The following is a 13,827-nucleotide window of genomic DNA, read 5'->3' on the forward strand; positions in this document are numbered from 1 at the left end:
CGACCCTAACACTGTACAGCGGCTTGGCTACCATGTTGCCTTCTCTGACCATTAACGAGCGTATTCAATCTCAGAGGCCATTTACTACCACTGTCCAGCTGAAGCACACTTATTTTGTAGATATTAACTAAAAGTACTGTAAGCATTTACAACCAAGAAACCATATTTTCTATTTGACGTTCATTTGAAGTTCTAGTCTACCTTTTAAGGCCTTTATTGGTGGGTGTGTGTGTGTGAAAGAGAGAGAGAGAGAGAGAGAGAGAGGGATTTACATGCAACTCAGTTGTACATATTTGGACACTAGAGGCTACCAGTGAGCAATTGAATCCTCGAAAAATGTAATTATCTCACCAGAAAATCTAAATGCTTCATAAAGCCTTTACTCTATCTATTTTGTTTATGATCCATGTGGTGGATCTAAACTGTTTTTAACTGAAATCTCAGTCCATGCTCGATATTAACCCACACAATACACAGCGCGCCGACTCCCGGACCAATTACACGACAGGAGTTTCTACACGGAACTATTTAACCTGCTGCACAGTTCGGATAAGCCGCAAGTGTCCTTGTGTTTTTATTTATTGTGTTTTTATTTCTTCATGCATCTTCTTTAAAAGTAAGTTCAGTTTCTACACTCAATCACAATTATTTCTGAGAAGCTGTACATGGTTGGTTGGTTTGTTTAAGGTTTTATCTGCGTGCTGCAGCTCTGTTTACGTGTTGGTTGTATGTTGAATTGTGCACTAGGTGATGAAAGTCTTCTCCACACTCTGTAGTGCACTAATATTTAATACAAAGGCGTTTGGAATTCGGCCACTGCGTCTCTGAGGTTTGTAGTTTGTTTGTAGCTAGCGTCTGGCTGTCAGAGAAAATCCGTTTGTACTCTCTGAATAAAATCGTTAACATATTTGTTGCTGTTGACTTTCTGTCATTAAACCTGTGTGTTCAGTTCCACTGTTTTTAAGTTTGAACTAAATAACAATTATTTCTTCACCTAGCTCCTTATCTGTTATAGCTATTAAAGCTACATACTACTGTCTAAAAATGTTCTGTTGTTTAGAAATATCTCCACAACCCAAATTCCCAAGTGTGTATACACCCAAAATATGTTTATTACTCAACCAGCTGTCGAAAATAAACAAGACTTGCATATGTATTGTAAATCCATCACCTTTATTTGCTAATTGTTTCATAATAGTATGTCTGAGGGAGTTTATCATTGAACATCATCATTCTTATTTTAATCAAACGAATAATGTAAAGGATTTTTTTTAAAAATTAAGCATAATTAATTATGTTTAGCTTTTTAGGTTATTTTAACAAGCAATGATTGTTAAACCTGTACAAATCTAATCAGACGCTGTGCTTGTTTTATGTCTTGTTCAGCTCCTGTGAGAAAATGAACGAGTGGAGTCCTCTGGCGAAAGTTTACGACCCCCTCAAGGCTGGCAGCATTGACAGCACTGACGTCGAGCCCCATGACCGGGCCATATGGCGGGCGATGAACGCCCATTATCAGCCCAATAAAGGTGTAACAGGTGACCCTCAACTCACACTTTTTGTTGCACGACTCAACAAAAAAACAACCGAAGAAGACCTTCGCATGGTTTTCTCCAAATTCGGCGACATCCGACAAGTGAGGCTCGTCCGGGACGCAGTTACCGGCTTCTCCAAGGGCTACGCCTTCATAGAGTATAAGGAGGAGCGTTCTCTAATGAGAGCATGGAGAGATGGCAACAAGATGGTCGTAGACCAGCACGAGCTCTTTGTGGACTTTGAACAGGAGCGCACACTGCAGGGCTGGATACCACGCCGACTCGGTGGTGGCTTGGGAGGAAAGAAAGAGTCGGGACAGTTGAGGTTCGGCGGCAGGGACAGACCGTTCAGGAGACCCATAAACCTACCCGCTGTGATGCCCAGACCGGGTGACCGGTGGAGAGACGGAGATGGAGGGCGAGAGGAGAGAGCGCGAGATGAGAGAAGAGACATGTCTCCCGGCAGGGACAGAGAGCACAGGAAACAACGGAACTGGAGGGACGACTGGGAACGAGGGAACGAGCGAGGTGGTAGAGATCACCATAAAGACAGGAGAGACTCCAGACGACACAGAGACAGGAGTAATGACAGAGAATCCAACCGAGGAAAGGATGAACGCAGATATCGGGACTCTTACAAAGATTCGGATAAACGATGATGTTTGGACTTGACGAACGTTGCTTTCTCCGTTAACACACTCACAAGTCTGGTGAAGACTAGGATAGACTCATGAGAGGCAGGAGAACATCTGGAGTAAATTTCAGGGTTAGAAAAAGGCAAAACGGGTCCTTAGTTTAGTCTCAGGAGAAAGACTCCACTGTGTTTGTGATCACATGGTGAAATATATTCAATTAAATGACCAAGTTGTGTTTAATTTGCAACATGTGCTTGTTACATTAACCAGGATCCTGCATTCATTTCAGATGATCTAAAGAACAGTGATAGATACTCAATTGTTTTAACTTCTTTTCTCTGAATTATATGAAGAAAAGCCACAACAATAGTGCGATGTATAAAATATTTTAATGGCCAATGAGATGAAATTATGCCGCATTCTTCATTATCCTTCATTAAAGATCTGTAGTGAGAAACATTCATTGTTGCTAAAGTCCTGAAATTTTTTACAAACCCACACAAGGATGCATGTTATTTTTTTCTTTTTTTTTTAACTCACTGGAGAGAATTCCATGCTCACAAAAAAGCTTTTGTCAGTACGTTGCTGTAACTGCATTTGGCATTTTCATGCTTTGACTAAACAGCTGTAAGACTGCTGGTATAAAGCACCACACACATCAGAAGAATACAGAAACAGCTGGTGAAGAACATCTTGCGAGAGTCTGGAAAGTCCAGACGCTCCTCTTTATATCATTTCTATAGCAGAATTTAGTATTAACACTTATCTACCATTTCCATGGTGTTTTTTCTTTCCCCCAGAACCATAATCTGTGCAAAATTTCAGTTTAAACCTGGAAAACGCCACCTTGTATTGGCAACGCACCATCCCATTATGGGCATATTCTTTACAACAATAAAAACCGCAATGCTTCATTTCATTATTCAATTTGAATGTACATGATAACGTGCCCTTATTGATCGAAACGCTACTCAAGGCACATCAACATGGCCTCCTTTGCTGTCCTCATGACTGCAAGTGCTATCCTAAATTCCAAACACGCATAAAACAACTTAAAACTTAAGCCTGACGTCTCCATCTTGTCAGTCGACGTCAACATTGGAAGTGTAGCCATGTCTGTGTTTCCCTTTTTGTCTTTATTCGCTAATGACAGCTTGCTGGGAAAAATGTGACTGGAACAGTGGTGTTTATGTATTGCTCATGACATTGCAGGTGTAGGTGGTGGTGGTGGGTGGGATGGGGCAGGGGTGTTAGGGATTAGCAGGGGGCTTTGTGCTTTTGTCAGTGTTCAGTGGGTTACATGTGCTGTAAAGCTTCCTGGGCTTGCTCTGTGTACACGTCGTCTTTGCGGGACCAGGGGCTGTAGCCGTCGTCAAACTGCGCCATGCCTCGCTGCGAGCTGCGCCGCTTGTCCCGGGAGAAGAAGCTAAACCTGAAAGGGAGAGAAAGACGAGACGTTGCAATTCACTGTATAGTCGTGACATTCAAGCTCTAATGCTGCCTTCACATGCTACAGGAATTACAAGTTTCCCACTAGGACGTTGCACTTACTAGTCGTATTTACGACTGGGAAATTTTTGAAACCCAGTCCTAAACTTTCAACATTGTGGAAGAGAGTACAGTTTCAGTACTGAACTACTAACAGAGTGATAGTAGCAGATTTTGATGTCAAAATAAAAGAAAAAAATATATAAACACGTCTGAATGACCTTGAAGTCATCCGTATTTCACGTTCTTTCCGACATCGAGGCATATGAACGTGAACCTACTCGTAATTATCGCTTCAGTAGTGAGACATAGGATCATTTCTGACAGCACATGAAGGCAGCATAAGTGTCAGCAGATATCTGATCCGGATTCAACACGTACTTGATGTTATTAACTGAGCCGATTCTCTCCAAGCTTCTGTGAGAAATGTTTTTAACTACTTGGTCAAGATTACAGGTTGAAAGTAATCAAACACAAATAAGTAACTCATTAAAAGGTGTCCTTATACTGCAAGATGGCCAACTAGTCAACTATAATTTACTAATTCTATTCTATAAAGCCCCACTTTGTTATGAATTTAAATTGCAAAATGCAACCAGAGATCAGAAAAGCACCGGGATTCCATTCCACTAAACTGTTTGATCGGAAAAGCATGCTTATGTAGAATGAAAGCTGTCTAAACGTAGCATCCTCAATTACTGAATCATCCTGTGACTTCCATCTAGATCGAGTGAGCACTTCACACAAACATTTCAGCCATCCATGTGATAGTGAGTCACACCAGGAAATGCACAGAATAGTGCTGGGCTAATCATTGTTAGGCTTTTTAAAATCCTTAGTGAGGCAGTGGGTCAGGGTTAAGTCACAAGTGTTAGCGTGTGAGCTGACCAGACGAAGAGGAAATGCTGTTTTATTTTTTTCATTCTGACTGGCTGATTCTAACGGCCTTCCTGCTAACAAACTCCAGACAGCACCAACCCCACAATCAGCCAATCAGAATATTCTTCAATGAGAGATCAGGAGGGAAGGAAGGAAGGAAGGGCATGCAGTGGCAAAAAAAAAAAAAAAAAAAAAAAAAAAACCAACTCATGCTAGGCTATGGTAAGGTGTTAAAATCAGAACACAAAGGTCAATGAAAAAGGGCCGTACAAGAGAAACAAGTCGTCTGATTGGCTGTAAAGTGGGGTCATCTGCAATCAAGCCAGCCGCCACCATCGGCATAATGGCTGTGAAGATCCTGTTGCAGAAAGGCACAGACACGGAGAGTTGAGCAAATGAGGGAACAGAAACCACAAAACTGCTCTTGCTAAAACTGGACATCTGCCTGAAAAAATACCTCCTCTGTCTGGGGAAGTACTACACATGACTCTGTACATACAATATTACCCAGAATGCTCCACTGACACCAGGATCAATAATGATCATGGGACAAGTGTGCAAAAAAACATAAAACATCCAAACAGAGTAGTGGAGTTAGAACACCAGAACCTAGACATCAGTAACGGATGTTTATTGCCATTTGCTCTGCAATATGGACTGCACGTGCTTGTAAGGAGCAATATGGGGTTTATAAAGAGGAAATATGAGCTACTCTGTGAATGTATATATGTATATGTGTGTGTGTATGTGGTGTGTGTTTGAGAGAAGCAAGCCCTAAGAAGAAGTAGGAGGAACTTTGTTGTACGCACAAGCGCTTTATGCCAGACTCTGGCTGGGCACCGGTTCGGGAGCGAGGCCTGAGAGTAGGCGAAGGGTCCGGAGTGGGCGGGTGTGCATCATCTTCCTGCTCTTCACTGGAGAAAAGAGAACACACAGGTTTATCGGTGAATCAAAAAATAGAACCCTATTGACTTCTGAATGAATCAGCGTCACTTATTGGTCGGCGCTGCAGTGGCGCAAATCACGCTGCCGTTTCTACAGTAACATAATCAAGGACACTCATTTATGTGCACGTGTTCAGTGTTTTGTAACAGGAAGAGCTGAAGGGTTTTTAAAAAATTTCTCAATTATTTTTGAGATGCAGAAAAATAGGCTGGTGAAGGAAGGTCTGTTTATAGCACAAGTGATAACAGGAACTACTTTCTTACTGTAACTATAAATGGATAAAAAGTCTGGCAATCATTTCCTATAACAGCATGTTATATATTTTTTTATATATATTTAATACCTTGTCAAAATCATACAATAGGTTACAACACATGTGGTGTGTTTTTTGTTTTGATATTATTTATTATTAGTACATTTTGATCAAATATTCGGAAAACTGAATACGTCGGAAAACTGAATAACAAATCCAAAAACGCAACGACAATCCAGACAAACCAGAAAAAGAAATCTGTCACTCAGGATATACATGAAGTACAGCGGGCTACGGCAGTAGAACGTTGATTTGTGTGTAAATGAACACAGCTCTGCTCTTATAATGCTCCTTACATCCTTTAATCTGGAATAGTTTGGTCTTCTAAACATTCCTGCGTCCTTTAGGTGTGTTTTTAGACATCGCAAGCTAATCTTTATGCCATGATACGTTATCAGTATCAGTACATCCTCAAAGTAGCCTTGAATGAACTTGAATATTCTTATAAATATGTTTATTTTCTTTAAAAGATTTAAAGTTGCACTATCGAAAAAAAATTATTTAAAGTGAAGACTCCACACATGTACAAGAAATAAAGTTAGATACACAATTCCGTACTTCTTGTATACCTTGAGTGACAGATGTCTCGTCCAATCAGTGGTAAGGATTCAATTCGCAAACTATACCTAGCTTTTCCTGTTTGTCTGAATTGTTGTTGTGTTTTGAATTTGTTATTTTGTTTTGCACTTCTAGTAAGTCATCCTTATGTTGAACTAAGTGAAACCTGTCTGTTCATGAATAATTAATTTACCAATCCCGAGGCGAAATGGCTGACCTTTTGTAATAGGCAATTTCCTCCTGCAGCATGAACACTTTGGCTTTCAGCTCGTTCCTCTCATGCAGGACGTCTCGCAGCTCTTGCAGAGTGAAGCGTGGTCGGTTCGGATCTTTGGGATCCAAACCCGCTTCTTCCTCGGACAACGCCTCCTGTCAAGAGGAACGAGAGGAAAGGAAAGTCAGGAGCAGCTCCACACTGAGAGTCTGCTGTATCAGCTCTCGTTCCACAAAGATGCACAGGTTAGTCTGATTAGTGGATGCAAAAAAAAAAACTTTGTTTACTGTACATCCATCCATCATGATTCATAATGTGACTGTATGGATATATAATTCATGTGCATGGCAAATATTTACTGTAGACAATAACAGTCTTCGCTTTCATTGTCCCAGTATTCATTCACACACACACACACACACACGCTGATGACTGGATGAAAAACTCTTTTGCATTCACACTCACCACCCTAACGACCCAATACAGGCTCGTGTTCACCACACCCTGAACACTGCAGCTGATTTGCTAACACACACGCACACACACACATGCACACACACATGCGCACACACACTTTCTTCACTGAACAGATTAGCTAATGAATAAGCTAGCTCGAATAAGAACAGCAGCAGCACTGGTATTCACTGCAGGATCGTTGCAAATTAGTCTCAAACCGTGCAGCCCTGGTATGCTAAACGTTTACCCATAACAAAACAGCTTCTTCCTCCACATCATCCTCCACATCATCCTCATCGTCCACCTCCACTGCATTGTCGTCGGTAAGCACATGGCGGTTACGTGGGGCCAGGGACAGCGGAGGATTGCATGACTGCTTGAGCTCGGAGAATAAATTCTGACCCAAGACAAGGCCATTAATAAGACAAGGGTATGAAGAGTCGGTCTGAGTGATTTATCATAATGTTATGTACTGTTCTGAGTGTTATGATGCTGCTTTTATGAAAGCATTAGAACGACATCCTCCATGAATCTTTAATGATGAACTCTTTTTGCTGCCTGTTTTGTTGTGTCCAGCATGTTCAGCATTGAATTTCTTTCTCATGTCACACACCACAGTGATGATCAATGGCTCAGACGAAAGTAGACACTCAGTGCTTTAAGTATTTCTCTTTTAACCTAGGGGCAATATTATCATGAAAAAAAAAAAACATCTTCAAATATCTACTTCAATATCAATTCAAATCTTTAAATATCAACATGATTTGAAAAAATGGTTAAACACTATTAAAGCTTTGACCTGTAATGACCTCAATACCTCGATACTATGCTGGCAAAACTATTATTCCTTCATTAAAAGCACAGGTTCTATCAAACAATGCTAACAAAGCCTACAGTGAAACCCTAACATCATGCTGCACAGCACCAGCCCACATATTGTTTGACTGAACTGTGCCTTTAAATGCCCCTAGGTCAGGTTTATCTAGCTCGCTGGCCAAACCACAGCTATATTTATCTACCAGCTCAGCCTCATCTCGTCTCTGACACACCGACTGTCTGATTCACTGCAGTCACGTAGATGTGAACAGTCTCGATTTGCGACATCATCACATTTAGGGCAGCGGGAACATGGCTCATAATGACGAGCAAATACTTACGCAAACTCAGAATATTATTATTCATCATTATAGGCTGTGTTTGTGTAGATTTGTGTAAATTTATGACATATAATCCAACAAAATTATAAGCATATCATTTTCAGCTCTGGGATGTGACACCAGAAATATTTACACAGAGCACTGGATCTTTAATGTGACTAATTTAGTATTATAAAATAATTTATAATAATAATTTATTATTATAGTTTATAATATTAAAAACATTTCAGCTTTTAATGATGAATAAGCCTTTTTTAAATAGCTTAATTCAAAAGAATTTATCTATGGAATTAATTAAAGTTAAAAACTATTATTTATAAATAATTGATTATATAAAATAATTAAATGTGGCAGAAACCTGTACACATTTATTCATGACTCTTTGAGGCTGAATAAAACAAAATAAATAAATGATCAATTTTATCTATCGGATTTAATACTCTAGTAGAAGCGGTTTTTTTTGTGCTCAAATTGTGACTACAAAAAGTCATTACAAAAAAATTGGATTGAAATAGATGCTAATGAAGATTTATTTTTGTCTGAAAAAGGTTATTCCATAAACAGCATTCTGTGTCTAGAAACATTAAATGTCTTTAAGATCATAACAAATAAAATCCCTTGGACTTAATGCTCTAAGCTCACCAGAGAAGACCAAGCTTTGTATCCAGAAATAGCGATGTCTACGGCTCCATCAGTAGAGAAGGTTGTTTTAGTACGTACTTGAGCAGGTGACGGTGGAGCAGGCGGCTCCTCGGTTTCGGGGCTTTTCGTCTCTCCCTGAAGACGCTCTCGGAGTCTTGACACCTCTTGCCTCAGGCTCACCAGCTCCTGCTGCCTAGCCTGGGCGAACGCCTCGAGCTCCACCTTCTGCTCGATCAGAGCCTTGCCCTGAGCCTCCACCACTGTGATCTTATGCCTCAGATCGTGGTTGATCTTCATCAGCCGGTTCTGCTGCTGCTGCAGCTGGAAGACACACGTGTGAGGCAGCAAAGTCTCAGAACACCAAGAACAACACCTCCACCAACAGTCCATCCATTGGATATCACAGGGCCACATATAGACAGACAACCACACACACTCACTCCTATGGGCAATTTTAGAATTACCAATCAACCTAATGTACAGGTTTTTGGGCTGTGGGAGGAAACCGGAGTACCTGGAGTAAACCCACGCAGGCACAGAGAGAACATGTAAACTCCACACAGAAAGGCCCCTGCCTGTTCGAACCCGGGCCTTCTTGCTGTGACAACAGAACTAACCACTAAGCCACTGTGCTGCCCCTGCCAACAGTCATGAGTAAGAAATACAAAGAATGGTATGAAGCAAAGGCTGGGGCTGATTTCTTTCTAGCACAGACTGTAGAAAAACACAAGACATATGTTTAACAGCCATATGGATGGATTACACTGCATGAAACATCCATGGTGCTCATTTGTTTAAACAACGGTGTAATAGATGTGGATTACTGGCTTTCCAAAATGATTCTGGAGATGAAATTATAAGTAAATAAACACTTTACAAAAACTGCCTCAGATAAGGCCCTGTGCTCTATCAAGATCACTCCCACTGATTTAATAACAGTAATGCTGACTGATAGGTAGGAAAATTTTTCTGTCCCTCCCATTCACTGGAAATGAATCATGCTGAGGGCATGAGGTGGTACACGATTCACTCACGTGAACTGAAATGGAAAAGTGCTCACTTACTGCTTCAATGTCTTCATTCTTCAGTGTTAGTTCTCGATCCTTGGCACGAATCTCATCCCTCTGTTTATCCACCACCTCCTTTAGCTTTTTCATCACTTGCCTCTCCCTTTCTGACATACCTGGCAACCCAGAGGAAAAAAACGTATTCGTTTTAGATAAAGCTTTAATACTACTTGAAGGTTGGGAGATGAAATCACAGCATGAGCGCTGAGTCACTGAATTCTCCTCATTGTGAAAAAACATGGACGGAAAGCCAGATGTAAATACATTTCAATAGTTTTGCATGTGCCTGCACAAGTCCGGGCCTCTCTTGTGAATACTGAAGATGAAATAAATGGCAAATGCTCATCTTATTATATGCTTTTGTTTTCTTTGACATGTATGTAGTCTGCTGTTTGTTTGCATGTGTTGTTCTTTGTTCTTTCTAGTATTTTTAACAGAAAACTGGCAATATGCTGCACTCTGAGATGCGATACTCAAAGTCATGTAAGTCCTCTTCAAGCTCAACTGCTGGTGGACTTAAAATAGATTTGTGTTAGTGGACCTCTGATGCATTTACACACACACTCACGCACACTCACACACACTCACACACACTCACACACACTCACACACACTCACACACACTCACACACACAGCAAGTCAGCCACTGACACAAAAATAACTCACTTGGTTTAAACATAACTCTCCCTGCATGTACTGGATAAGTGACTGGACTTTATGAAGGCTTTTACACTAACAGTTTAGTTCAAAACAGGCCAAGAAAAAAATTGGTAATGTGAAAGATGTCACATTACTGTGATTCTGTGCCTCGATTCCTGTGAACATGAATGCGACTAGTACTCAGGTCACATTTGTTCAGGTAGTGAAGTGACCTGTGTGTGGGTTTTAGCCTGTTAAATGATAAAAGACACGTGTAACATGAGTCCCAAGGGAATGCTGTGGGACGCAGAAGAGGTGATGTGCCTTACTGTACATATTAGCACCAAAATAATGGAGGAAAAATGGAGAATTGTGTTGTGTTCTCCATGTGTGTTAGTGATGATCAAGGAGTTCAAATAAGGTTAGGAGTTCAAACCCCAGCACCCCTGACCAAGGCTCCTAAACCCTCTCTGCTCCAGGAACGCTGTATCACAGCTGACCCTATGCTCGGACACTGACAGGCTTTGGATGTGAAGAAAATCTTTTTTTTGTACTGTAATGTAAAGTATTTGTGACAAACAAAGGCTTTCTTCTTTCTTCATCTAATAGCCTCATCAGATGAATAAAATGCGCATGGAAATAATTTTCATTTAAATGTTAATTAGAAAACAGGACAGAAATGTAACGTTCAATTAAACTAAACATGGCACAAAAATTGGCACCCTCACTGTCAAAACATATATGTCCAAACACACACAGAAAACACTTCACTGATCACAAGACATCAAGCAATAACTAAATCAGTTTTGTTTAGAAATATATTTCTGCTGACACAAAGTAATTTCCAGCAGGCATTACTAGAGTCACTTTTTTTATTTTATCACATATAGTGTTAAAATTATTTTCACCTTCCATACTAATGTGCTGCATTACGGTTCTGTCTGTGACAGTATGTTATTACATTAATAGGGTTCTTAATATTAAAAATTTACCACAGCATGTAAAATGATCACTAACGGATCATCAGGCAGGTTGACAGAGCTCTGAAACGAGGCACGTGCGACTGTAATGAGCACTGAGGAATCTCTGTGTCTCCCCAGGCTTGCCTGCTACTGCAGTACACGCATCTTGGCTTCCCTTCAGTTACACACAGAAGGACTCCTTTGTGTGGCCTGGCTGAAGGTCTTTTGTCCATCTCTAAATAGATAAGAGAGAACGAGTGTGTCTGCAGCTAGGGGTATTTACCATGAGTGCTTTTTGCTTGCTTGTATGATCGTTTGGAAAGTGTAAACGAGGAATTAAGCCTATATCGCAACCAGCGACTCAGGATCCGCGTATTCGTAAACTTCCTTCCCTCGGTGGCCTCCCTGCGTTGAAACCAGGAGCGCGGTGCACAAGAGTCCCTCTATTCAAAACACAGATGCAGCTGCAGAGTCGCTCTAGGAAGCTCATGTAAATTACCTTCCTGTCTCTGAACATCCTCCTCTGTCATTGGGTAGTCCTTGAGTGACAGGTTGTTGAGGAGGGTCTTGTTTTCCTCTTGCAGCTGGGCAATCTGAGACAACAAGTCTTGGGCTTCCCCTCGCCACACATCCTCGACCAACTCCAGCTCCTGTGTACAAACACAGCAGAATCTCATCACTGTGAGGTGCCTTTAAAATACACACACCCTTCAAATTGTCATGACTGACATGTAAAACATCCTCTCCATTCATGTCATCCAAATACAAACCGACCTCTTACACTACACTCTGGGGTTTCTAAACTTTCAGAAAGAAACTCGAGGGTTTATCCAGAAAGACAACTCTTTGGAACAGCTGTACCTTTCCAAGGTGTTGGGGTGGTACCTTCAAACTGACAATTTTTGTACATTTATTATGTACCTTTTACCTATGTGCCAAAACATCGGTAGTAAAATGAGACTTATTCACCTGAAAATGCGAAAAGTGATTAAATCTACACAAATGCACTGTAATTTCCTTTTAGTGTAAAACCTTGAAGGTACACTATATGATGTGTCGTGGGATTTTTATGCTTATTTTACGAAAACTTTCTTTGTATCATCTTTTGTGCCGTTAAGTATCTTTTACCTGGAAATGTAGATATAGTGTAGCTTTAGATATGATTTAAGCTGCATACAGGAAAGGTGCAAAATGTGTACACTGTGAGGGAAGATACAGTTTAGCATCCTTGTCTGGAAGTGTGTGTTTGTCTATCTGAGTAAAACCTAGAGATTTTCTCTGTGGAGGAAAAAAGTTTCAGGTAGAATTCCTGTAAAAAAAAAAAAAAACAGTGCAGGAGGGAGGTGTTTATTTTAATGACCAGTATTATTTAAGGTTAAACTTTCATGCTCCTTTCTAGGTAAAGGACACATCAATGTGTCCTACAGCAATGACAAAGTGGGAAAAGTGCCCCTTTTTCCCCTCTGTCCACTCTCAGGCGCAGTGTATATCGATTAGGATGCGGTTTCAGAAATCCGCCACGGAACATTTCTATTTCCGGTCATAAACAGGAAGTCCCCCTCTGCTCTGGTCATTAATATCGTCACCGGGACAACAACAAAAGGCGGCAACTACATTGTACGGAATTCGCACCTGTTGTTAAGTCTTAAAGAAAGACGTTTATCACGTTCCTCGACAATACCTCTTCAGCCTAGTGAAGCCGGTTCTACCTTTTTGTGTTTCTTTTCCCTTTCCAGTCGGTCCAGTCGCTCCAGACGAAGTTTATCCAGCTCCAGTCGCAGCTCCTCGGTCTCCGGACTGATGCTGTTGCGGCTCACCAGCACCTCCAGGATCTCCAAAACCCGCACCACTTTGGGCATGAGTCGCGCCAAGGCTTCACACCCGTACTGATCAATAATCCGCTCAAACTCCTGGCCCACCACAGCTGCTATGTCGTACACGTCCATCACGGTTAAATCCGCCACGTTTTTCTCCAGCGCCGATCCAAACCCTTCCATGACTGTCGCTTCCCACCGCCCTGCTCTATTTCCTTTCGAAACTTTTTCCGTTTTTCTCTACGCGTAAACAACCGGACAAGTGTGACGAAGCACTCACACGACTTGTAATGTCATATTTTCGGTCGTAGCGGTCACACTGGCTGTTACAGAGACTAAATTTAACGATAATAATAGTTGTCCCATCGCCGTCCCGTTTTTCGTCCCGATGTCTTCCAGTGGAAACTGCCGCAGTTCGTGCGCATGCGCGAGCGACACCAACGAGTTGAAATGGCATCAGTTAGAACTGTCAAAATACAGCAACTCCAGAGTTACTAAAAATATATATATAAATTACTATAA

At 41.2% G+C, this 13,827-nt stretch overlaps 2 protein-coding genes across 5 annotated transcripts; one reads left to right on the forward strand and one right to left on the reverse strand.

The window, feature by feature from the left end:
• Positions 1-316: 316 nt before the first annotated feature.
• Positions 317-2,402, forward strand: snrnp35 (small nuclear ribonucleoprotein 35 (U11/U12)). Of its 2 annotated transcripts, none has more exons than XM_058412388.1 (2): positions 317-616; positions 1,387-2,402. In XM_058412388.1, the coding sequence occupies exon 2, from the start codon at positions 1,400-1,402 to the stop codon at positions 2,192-2,194; it is 795 nt and encodes a 264-aa protein (XP_058268371.1). In that variant the 5' UTR covers positions 317-616; positions 1,387-1,399; the 3' UTR covers positions 2,195-2,402. The 2 variants fall into 2 exon arrangements, with proteins under 2 accessions (XP_058268371.1, XP_058268372.1); XM_058412389.1 differs by lacking the exon at positions 317-616 and adding an exon at positions 747-829.
• A 979-nt stretch (positions 2,403-3,381) lies between these two features.
• On the reverse strand, positions 3,382-13,732 carry rilpl1 (Rab interacting lysosomal protein-like 1). 3 transcript variants are annotated; one of them, XM_058412385.1, is made up of 9 exons: positions 13,201-13,732; positions 11,991-12,141; positions 9,887-10,005; positions 8,901-9,143; positions 7,271-7,420; positions 6,571-6,722; positions 5,347-5,451; positions 4,808-4,895; positions 3,382-3,602 (listed from the first exon to the last, which is right to left on the reverse strand). In XM_058412385.1, the coding sequence occupies exons 1-9, from the start codon at positions 13,486-13,488 to the stop codon at positions 3,597-3,599; spliced, it is 1,302 nt and encodes a 433-aa protein (XP_058268368.1). In that variant the 5' UTR covers positions 13,489-13,732; the 3' UTR covers positions 3,382-3,596. The 3 variants fall into 3 exon arrangements, with proteins under 3 accessions (XP_058268368.1, XP_058268367.1, XP_058268370.1); XM_058412384.1 differs by lacking the exon at positions 4,808-4,895 and having other exon boundaries at positions 13,201-13,731; XM_058412387.1 differs by lacking the exons at positions 4,808-4,895; positions 7,271-7,420 and having other exon boundaries at positions 13,201-13,730.
• Positions 13,733-13,827: the final 95 nt, after the last annotated feature.

Source organism: Hemibagrus wyckioides, linkage group LG16 (genome assembly GCF_019097595.1).
Source record: "Hemibagrus wyckioides isolate EC202008001 linkage group LG16, SWU_Hwy_1.0, whole genome shotgun sequence".
Classification (NCBI taxonomy): domain Eukaryota; kingdom Metazoa; phylum Chordata; class Actinopteri; order Siluriformes; family Bagridae; genus Hemibagrus; species Hemibagrus wyckioides.